The sequence below is a fragment of the Triticum dicoccoides genome, chromosome 5B, assembly GCF_002162155.2.
Source record: "Triticum dicoccoides isolate Atlit2015 ecotype Zavitan chromosome 5B, WEW_v2.0, whole genome shotgun sequence".
In the NCBI taxonomy this organism is placed as follows: domain Eukaryota; kingdom Viridiplantae; phylum Streptophyta; class Magnoliopsida; order Poales; family Poaceae; genus Triticum; species Triticum dicoccoides.
In genome coordinates, this window is record NC_041389.1 from 644,032,388 (window position 1) to 644,042,724 (window position 10,337).

Here is a 10,337-nt window from a genome sequence, read left to right on the forward strand (position 1 = left end):
CACCGCCACGGTCGACGCCCGAACGCCACCACCGCCTTGACCTCGCCGCCGACCGTCTCTGACCACCTCCACCGGCGCCACGACCACCGCTGGACTCGCCGCCGCCCGCTTCATCTCCCTGGCCACTCCACCGACGCCGAAGGTCACCGGAGCGCCGCCACCATCGTCGCCCGACGCGCTCGCCGTCGACCACCACCGCGGTGAGCCCTCTCTCCCTCCTCGTCCGTTCGATCTAGATTATACGGCCTAGATTAGATCCACGAATAGATAGGTTTTATTTTGGTTTAGATCGGTTTTATTTTTCGATTTTAGTTCGGTTTAGATCGAACCGGTTCGTTGGTTTTCTATTATTAAACACGCATGCACGTTTCTGTTAAGTCTCGGCCTAGCATAGTATAACTACAGATCGCCCATCTCTTAACCCAGTAGCAATAGGCCACGTTGCCTTTTATTTTTTTTTTGTTTCTGTTTTTTTTACAGAAAAGTTTCAATCTTAGATATTCTGTATCTTTTATTTTATAGATCCAAATTGAGTGATTCTTTTTGCATTACGTCACAAATTTGTTGAAGTTTCTGTTTGTGTCTTTAGTTATCAAGTTTGAGTAGTTTAAATTTTGAGTTTGATGAAATTTGTTCAAATCAGTAATTTGGCCGTATCTTGAGTTTTATAAAATATTTTTGATTGATTCTTTTTCTACTATTTTGTTATTGTTTTGTATATCCAGAGTCATATAGTGATTTATTTTTAGTTTATTTTAAATTAATTTGTTTAGCAAAACAGTACTGTTTTAGTTACAGTTTTGTTTTAGTCTTTTCTTTATTGTTTTTATTAGTTTTAAATTATTTCTTTTTCTCACTCTTGAAAAATTTAGTTTTGTTTCTGTTAGTAAACAAAAGAAATTTTTTTTTTATTTTAAAAATTTATTTTACTTAGTTTTGTATGAGAACTTGTTTAAGTCATAGTTAGTGTTTCATAAAAGCTTTTTATTTGTTCTTTTTGCAAATAAAATTTTATGAAAAATACCTTCTGTTAACTTAGTTGTTTTACTTTGTATTTTCTGTTAGTTTATTAGTTTAGTGTTTTAATTGTTGTTAAGTTTTTACTTAGGACAAACTGTTTTGTGTTATGTCTTAGAGTTTTCTTTAGTAGTTTTGTTGTGTAGTTTTCCTTTGTTCTTATTTGGTGTCCCTTGTTGTTTTGCAATTTATTTGTTGGTTTTATTATGAGTGTTAGAATTGCTTGCTAGTATGTTTGCTTATATGAATGCTATGTTTGACTATATAGATTTTAAACGGAGTGACGATTAGTTCTACCAAGTCATTTTCTGACAGCGTTGTTATCTTCATCAAGTATTACCAGGCAAGTTCACTTTGACCATGCTTTCATACCTATGTTTTATTGCATTTAGTGTCATCTTCGCAACAATCCCTCCAGTAGTGATATTGAATTCTTGTAGTTGATTAGTATGCATGAGGTAGGAACCCATCACCCTGTTACCAAGCCCGGGACGTTATTTATTTTAATGCTACGCTATAGTAGACGGGGTTTGGTATGAGTGCTCGAGAGTGGTGTGAAGAAGGAGGACTCTACGTCAATGACGACAACTCCATGATGGCATCTGCAAGGACTGCATTTTCAAGGCCTCAAGACTTCAAGACTCGAGACAAGAATTCAATACACACTACTGGGTGAAGGACGGTTGACGGGCACCCTGGAGAAACCAGTGGTTGGCCGGGATGCATGGAGAAGCGCCATGACATCTTGCGGAAAGCTTCACCCAGACTCAAAGAGACGGAAGAATACTTCATGCCCGGAAGCTTACCTGTGCAACCGCAAGTCACTATGGGCTCTGGCTTGGTTGACCTTAGTTGTGACTCTGGCTGGGACGGTACTAGCAGATGTAGAACTACGGTAGGACGGATGGGTACCGGACAGTGGTCAGAGGAACTCTTTGGAAGACCATGTTTCGGTCATCTTGTTCTCAAACACCCTGAAGTGCGAGAACGTAAAGAGAGGGATCGAATCTTGCGGGTAAAGTGTACAAACCTCTGCAGAGGGTTATAACCTAATCGATTAGCCGTGTCCCCGGTTACGGACAATTTGAGCATCTGGACTTGGATCTATCTCGGAACTCTCAACACCGGACTGATAACTTAATTGTGGGCAACTTATGATGATTTTGGGCTATGAGACATCGGTTGGCGGAACCATGTCATGATAGAAAACTCCATAGTACAGACTTTATTTATTCCTTTGATGTAGGGAAAACAAATCAGCTTTTACGCAAACAAAACTCAGACACAGAGCCACAAAGCCATATTGCATATAGTATAGTTTTATCATCTGTTTTCTCATGTTGTGATCTTGCCGGTACATTCAATGTACTGACCTACACGGCTGCAACGTATCATGTTGCAGATATTTCCTCGACGAGTAAGAATTACGATACAGGGTTACGGTCTACACTCAACCTGCCGATGGCGTTGATGGGACTCCACACCCGTTTGATTGTTTCCGCTGAGTATTATGAGGTATATATCATTTTACGTATTTATACATGTGATTGCACTTTGATATATACATTGATGTACTGTGTGTGCCAGCATACTGATCCAGAGATGGCACAGTAACACAGAGGCTTGACCGTCTGAGGTCGGGTCGCTACACGGGAGATCCGTCTCGGCGCTCTCACCTTCATCGCCGACGACTCCGCTTGGCTCCAGGAGGCTCCACTCAACGTTGATGCGCTCCCCGTCCGCGGTGCGACGCATTTTCGCGCATGTGTCCGCGGCGTTCTGCTGCGGAAACCGTCGACTCCATATCGGTCGACTCCCTTATCGATCACCCTCCCGGTCTCCCGCCAGCGCAAGCGCTCTGGTCGGTCGAGACTCCAGCGGTGGGTGAGGCACGCGGTGGCTCGCCAGACGGCCACCACCCAAGTTGCGGCAATCGAGCCCGACGAATCTCTCTACGGCCTGTTCGATCTGTCGACTGGCTCCGTAGAGACTCAGTGATCCAGCGGCAGAGGTCTTGATGGTCAACGGGCCTCGCAGCCCTCCCGGTTTCCCTCGCGAGGACGGGGTAGACGGTGGAGGCGACCCCGCTCAAGTCCATGAAGAGTACCAGCCCGAGCCACTTGATTCCCTGCAAAGGGAAGAACTTCGCCGCAGGAACATGGATGCCATGCATACTCCCATCGCAGGAGAAACCCCCGAGGCTCATGCCTTGGAGGAGGCACGTTTGGCCAACTTGGCTAAACGCGCTCGTCTGGAGAATCTTCAGCGAGCACTCGACGAGTGCGCGCGGCAACGAGTACCCGTCTCCAATCGGTGTCAACTCTTCCCGCCGACTCAGGTATATCGAACCCCGATTCAGAATTTAGCAGCTGCAACCCGTATAGCAGAGTCCATCCAGCCCTCTCAGTCGGAAGCTGGCAGAGGCTTGATGCAGATCAGAGATTTGCTCTGGGCAGCAGGAGATCAGAATTCAACCGTGTCACAGTCATGTAACAGAATTCACAGTCGATCCGTCGCTGCGAATACGGTTCAGTCGGCTCACAGTCCCAGATCGCCTCCGCGGCGTGAAGGACGCGAGAATCAGCGAGACCAGTACGGTGACCGACATGATCGTGATGATAGGCGTCGAGTGCCCACTCCCCCCCGAGGGGTGGGTCTTACGCTCCTCAGCAGCAGGATGACAGGCGTCAACTCAGTGTGGGGCGAAGAGCTCCGGTCGACCCCAGGGAACCAGGCTTTGACGCGCGATCCATCATCGTGCAAGGCTTGGTCAATCGGAACAGGGCTCATCGAGGTGGCCCTGATAGAGATGCGCCCACTAGCAGTCAAGTGCATGTTTCTGGTCCAGAATGTTTCAGCAGGGCTATCAGAGCCGCGGTGATTCCCCCCAACTTTAGGTTGGCAACTGGAGTAAGCAAGTTCACTGGTGAGTCTAAGCCTGAAACCTGGCTTGAGGACTACCGAGTGGCAGTACAGATTGGTGGCGGGAATGATGAGGTGGCCATGAAGCATTTGCCACTCATGTTGGAAGGTTCTGCCAGAGCATGGTTGAATCAGTTACCTCCAAGCAGCATTTACACTTGGGAAGATCTGTCCCGAGTGTTCATCAGAACATTTGAGGGAACTTGCAAGTGACCAGCTGGATTGACAGAGCTGCAAGTTTGTGTGCAGAAGACGAATGAGACTCTAAGAGAGTATATTCAGAGATGGATCACTTTGCATCATACCGTGGAGAACGTGTCTGATGATCAGGCAGTCTGCGCCTTCAAGGATGGTGTTAAGAACAGAGAATTGAGTTTGAAGTTTGGTCGAACCGGAGACATGACCCTGAGTCGAATGATGGAGATTGCTACCAAGTATGCCAACGGCGAAGAGGAAGACCGACTCCGAAGCGGCAAGTACAAGCGGAGTCAGTCGGAGAAGAGAAACACCAGTCGGAAGCAGAAGCGGAAGGCCGAACCAGCAGCTCCTGGAGAGGCTCTGGCCGTGACTCGGGGCAAGTTCAAAGGGAAACCCAAAGGATCCTGGAACCCCAAGAAGGTGAAGGATAAAGAAGGAAATGACGTGATGGATATGCCGTGTCACATCCACACGAAGAAAGACGAAGAGGGTAATATCATCTACCCGAAGCATACCACTCGCCAGTGTCGACTCCTGATCCAGCAGTTCCAAGGAAAGCAGTCCAAGGACAAGGAAAAGGAGTCGGACAAAGGCGAAGACAAGGAAGACAGTGAGGGAGGATATCCTCATGTTAACTCCACTCTGATGATTTTTGCGGATGTGGAAAGCAAGAGCCGACTAAAGGTTATTAACCGTGAGGTGAACATGGTTGCCCCGGCGAAACCAAGTTATCTGAGATGGTCCCAAACACCCATTACATTCGACCAGTCTGATCACCCGACTCATATAGCCACCCCTGGGAGGCAAGCTTTGGTGGTCGACCCGGTTGTCGAAGGCACTCGGCTGACGAAGGTGCTGATGGACGGTGGTAGCGGACTGAACTTATTGTATGCAGACATGCTGAAAGGAATGGGCGTTCCGATGTCCCGACTGAGCACCAGTAACATGAGTTTTCATGGAGTTATACCAGGGAAGAAAGCCGAATCACTCGGCCAAATAGCTCTGGACGTGGTGTTTGGTGATTCAAAGCATTTTCGCTAGGAGAAGCTGACGTTTGAGGTCGTGGATTTTCAGAGCGCGTACCACGCTATTTTGGGGAGACCAGCTTACGCACGGTTCATGGCTCGACCATGTTACGTATACCTCAAACTGAAGATGCCCGGCCAAAAAGGAGTGATCACTGTCACTGGTGATCGGAAAAAGGCAGAAGAGTGTTTCCAGAAAGGCTCAAAGATTGCCGATTCCCAGGTGATAGCGGTCGAGTTTGAAGAATATAAGCAAAATGCGGATCCGAGTGATATGCTGCGAGCCAAGAAACCCGCCACAGAGTCAGCATTTCAGTCGTCCGGTGAGACGAAGCCCGTCCACATTCACCCGACCGATCCCAATGCAGCTCCGACCCACATCTCCACAACACTCGACCCAAAATAGGAAGAAGCGCTCATCCAGTTCCTCCGTGAGAACTGGGACATTTTTGCATGGAAGCCAGCTGACATGCCGGGTGTTCCCAGGGGACTGGCTGAGCATCGTCTTAGAGTCGACTTAGCAGCAAAACCAGTTAAAGAACATCTTCGGCGGTCCGCCGTCCAGAAGAGAAAAGCTATTGGTGAGGAGGTGGCTCGACTATTGGCGGCAGGATTTATCCGAGAGATATACCACTCCGAGTGGCTCGCCAATGTCGTCATGGTTCCTAAGAAGGACAACTCACTCCGAATGTGCATTGATTTCAAGCACATCAATCGGGCCTGCCCTAAAGATCATTTTCCTCTCCCTCGCATTGATCAAATTGTTGACTCGACCGCGGGATGCGAGAGATTGTCTTTTCTAGACGCCTATTCCGGGTACCATCAGATCCGTCTGTACAGACCCGATGAGATAAAAACAGCTTTCATCACTCCATTCGGGTGTTTCTGCTATATCACCATGCCTTTCGGTCTCAAGAATGCCGGAGCCACGTTTATGCGAATGATTCAGAAGTGTTTGCTCACTCAAATCAGTCGGAATGTGGAAGCGTATATGGATGATATCATGGTCAAGTCGCGAAAAGGTTCCGACCTGCTCACTGACCTCGCCGAAACATTTGCCAACCTCAGGAGGTATGATATCAAGCTCAATCCATCAAAGTGCACATTCGGAGTTCCTGGTGGCAAGTTACTCGGTTTTCTCGTTTCCGAACGAGGAATCAACGCTAATCCAGAAAAGATCGGCACTATACTCCGAATGAAACGCCCCGTGCGAGTGCACGATGTCCAGAAGCTTACTGGATGCTTGGCCGCATTAAGTCGATTCATCTCACGACTCAGTGAAAAGGCATTGCCTCTTTACCGACTGATGAAGAAGGCAGACAAGTTCGAGTGGACTCCAGAAGCTGATGCAGCGTTTGCCGAGCTAAAAGCTCTGCTCTCCTATTTACTCGGTCACCTCTTGCTTTAGGGCAAGGCCTTCCCCGTTTCTTGGGACCGGCGGCGGCGGCGGCGGCTCAGATCTACGCAAGCTGTTGTGACGGCAGCGGTGGCATCACTCCGACAGCACGAGCTGCTCCTCCCCTTCTTGGACTTGCAACATACAAACACCCCTCCTCTGTTAGCACCACACACATTTTGCATATCTTGAACGTGTGCGATACTGGACGCATAGCAAACAACACGGTAGATTAAATGTTTGTGATAGACATCCTGCCACACTGTCCAACTAAATAATTGCTCCCAATGTCGGTTGCATCAGAATTTTTTTGTCAAATAGCGTGTGCGGTCTATCATCCCACATGATTATGGCATACAAAACATTTTGAACGTTTTCTGTATCACAAATTCAATAGTCACATGTGGGATAGGTTGGTGTATTGCATATGTTTGTTTTTGCCAAAACGTCTGCATCCTCGAGTACTATCACACAAGGTTATCTTGTATCGTATGGGATGGAACTGTGTCAGCGAAAGGTGTTTAAACCGTTTGTATATGATTTAACTGCACTAGTGGCCATATCTAACGTGTTTTTTTGTGAAATTACCAAAATATGAAATTGAGAAAATGAAGTGCCATTACATATTTTGTACTTTTCTAAAGCACAAGGGCTCATCCCATAAAGAACAATACATTTCGCTATATTATCCTACAAGATAGCATAATATGCATATCCAAGTGAAACTATTATTTCAAATTATTCCCGAATAAACAAATATACTGCTCGCACAAACGTGTGAGCCACTGTGCTAGTTACATACCAGGCGGGACATTCACAAGGAAAAAAGTACCAAAGGTTGGAATCAAGTTTTGAACACTTGCTAACTGAAACAGAAGCAACTTTTCAACACGAACACTGCATTGCTGACTGAAACTGGAACCAACAAGGTACCACCCATTCTTTCTCAGAGAAAATGCAATGCAACTGTAACAAAATATAGCATCCATAATCTTTCCAAGTTATATGTTCTGATAGTAAACTATGCATTACATACACTGCATGTTCAGTAGTACAAATGGAGCAGCCACATCCAACTTAAGGATGGGCCAAAGACAACTCAATCTTCAAGCATATCAATCAAGTAAAAGACATTAGGTTCCTCAGGTATAATCAACCTTGTCCGCAACATCAATGGAATCAGCATTGACAAACCATTGCCATGCTTATTCTGAAAAATCATCAACTCAATTTACAAATAACACTTGAAGGGATCAGCAGTTGACAAATCATGGGGATCCAAACACTCCTCATTATAACTTCGTACGAATTCCAATTGCACATCTCGAGAAGCTCTATTTTCCATTTCTAGCAACCTGTATTGATTAGCCAACCATTCCTTGCTGTTGATCTTGTTGCTGACCACCCGTTCCTTGTTGATGCTATCACGGACCCCAAATTTGATTTGCTTCAGCAATTTTGCGTTCAAAACAAAGAACTTGGCAAATCCAACACCTTGCTTACTGGCTAGGTAATTTTTCAACACCAGTTTTTTTAGATGGGTCTCAAGGCATTTGACAGGATCTAGTGGGTCGTATTGACGTGCATCTTTCATACCTATCTTTAAGCTGTGTTTCTCCCACTGAAAAAGTAAAGAGGAAACATGTTAATGTAAATTTTGATTAGACTAGCTGACATGTCCAATAGATTATTATTTTGACATTTACAGAAAGCAAAGATGAATACTTACAATGACATGAAGCTTCTCCAAGCAGGGGAAGCATCTTAAGACATCAATAACAGCATTCAAATCGGTGGCCGAAAACTTGAGAGCCAAAACCTTCATTGTGTCTATGGTATTATTCAAGCTTGTTGGGATCAAACTCTGAACAAAACAATGAACATAAAGCAAATATTAAGAATGTAACAATGCTGCATGCAGAAGTCAAGATTATTTCTGCTGTTGGTACCTTGAAGACTATATTAGCAATCTCAATTTCAGGGATACAGGGAGACAAAGGGCCTAATATCTCCAGTTTAGGTGCCTTAATTACCCGGACAGTATCACCGCCTGCACCCGGACAAGGTAGTAGCAGCCTTTCAAGGAGAGGGGCGTCCTCAATGAACAATTCTCCTTTGCCTGAAAAACAAGCGCAGAGGCTCACGCTCCTAAGACTTTTGGAGCTAATGCCCAAGCGCGAGCAATTCGCGTCACAAATATCCTCCAATTTAAGTGACTCCAAGACATTGCAGGCAGAGAGCACCCGCCGAAAGACATCCTCGCAGATGAAAACGCGAAACAGGGTGAGCTGCTTGAGGGTGGGAAAACTCATCGAAGGAGCAATCTGATTTGGGAATTCGCAGAAGCTGATTGTGGCCACGAGGAGGGATGCTAAGCGGAACACGGATGGTGGCAGCGGGTAAAGCTTCCGAGGTTCATAGCCCAAGAACTCAAAGCTGATGTCGAGCTCCTGAAGCTTGTCAAGGGCTCGGGAATGGAACCAGTTCTCGACCTGAGCGGCTTCCTCGGCATGCCGTTTCTTGTCTTTGTGGAGGCGGATGTCGTGGAAGCGGAAGCGGCGGGCGGGGCCAGGGTGGTCGGCGAGGATCCTGGAGACGACGGAGAAGCGCTTGAAGGCGTTGGAGCAGAGGAAAAAGGCATCATCAATGTTGAGAGGCGAGGAGCGCCAGAGGGGACGCCATCTGCGGGCGATGGCCTGCGTGCGCGCGCCGTCTTTGGTGGGGAGGAGGGAGATGATGGTGCCGAGGATGTCATCGGGGAGTTTGCTGATGAGATCCCCGTCGCCGACGAGCTCGCCATCCCGGTCCCGCGGCCGGCGCCTCTTGGCCGCGGGTTCCGCCGCCTTCTTTTTCCTCTTCATGCCCCGTGGCTGGCGAGTTGGAGAAGTTGGATGGGAGGTGGGAGGGCTCTTGAGATGAGGAGGGGGAGCCGGCGTGTTGCTTTGAATTTAAGCTGGTGAGGGGGCTCTCATCGCGTCTCGTGCCGGAAACGAAGCGTCCGGCCAGCGGTGACTGCGTCGGGAACGGAGGGAGCCACGCGGGGCAGCCGATTGGGCACACACCGGACTTGAATCGCCTCGTCTCCACTCCGCTGCGACCCAATGCGGGCGCACGTCATTATTGGGGCCGAGTTGCGTGCGCCGTCCAGCCCCGGTCGTATGCGTGTTCTGCACATGCATGGTTTCTCGATCGGCTTGATGGAATAACAGCAGGCCCTCGTGAGCGGGTTTCTCTCTTTTCATTATTAGTGACTTTTTGTTGATTATTAGGAGCACTGCTATTGATACGGTTAGACGATGATGCAGTCTGAACCATCCATGTTTGGAACTTTTTTTCTGTTTTATTTTTTTCATGTATCCATTTTTAAAAATGTTCAGAATTTCAAAAAATGATCAAATTTTCAAAAAGTGTTCAGGATTCCATAATTTGGTTCGCGTTCTGAAAAAAATGTTCGGGGCTTTAAATTTATGTTCTTGTTCCAAATTTAGTTCCCATTTCTCTGCAAAATGTTCGCATTTTCAGAAAGACCAAAGATTCGAAACAATGTTTGCTTTTTAAAAGAAAGTTCGCTACAATACCTGCCAATTTTAACATATTGTTCATGTTTTAAAAATGTTTATGTTTTTGAAAAAACATCAAAGTTCAAAAAATGATTGTATTTTAAATAAATGCTCGCTACAGTACCTCCTATTCTCAAAAAAAAATTGGGTTTTCAGAAAACATTCTCATGTTATCAGCTTCTACAACTTCTTTGAAGTAGGCACAAGCGCCTGTTTGTT

At 46.7% G+C, this 10,337-nt stretch overlaps 1 protein-coding gene across 1 annotated transcript; it reads right to left on the reverse strand.

The window, feature by feature from the left end:
• Positions 1–7,728: 7,728 nt before the first annotated feature.
• On the reverse strand, positions 7,729–9,443 carry LOC119306484 (putative F-box/FBD/LRR-repeat protein At1g78760). Its single transcript, XM_037582689.1, has 3 exons — positions 8,508–9,443; positions 8,288–8,422; positions 7,729–8,179 (listed from the first exon to the last, which is right to left on the reverse strand). Exons 1-3 carry the CDS (start codon positions 9,417–9,419, stop codon positions 7,790–7,792), a joined length of 1,437 nt encoding a protein of 478 aa, XP_037438586.1. The 5' UTR covers positions 9,420–9,443; the 3' UTR covers positions 7,729–7,789.
• Positions 9,444–10,337: the final 894 nt, after the last annotated feature.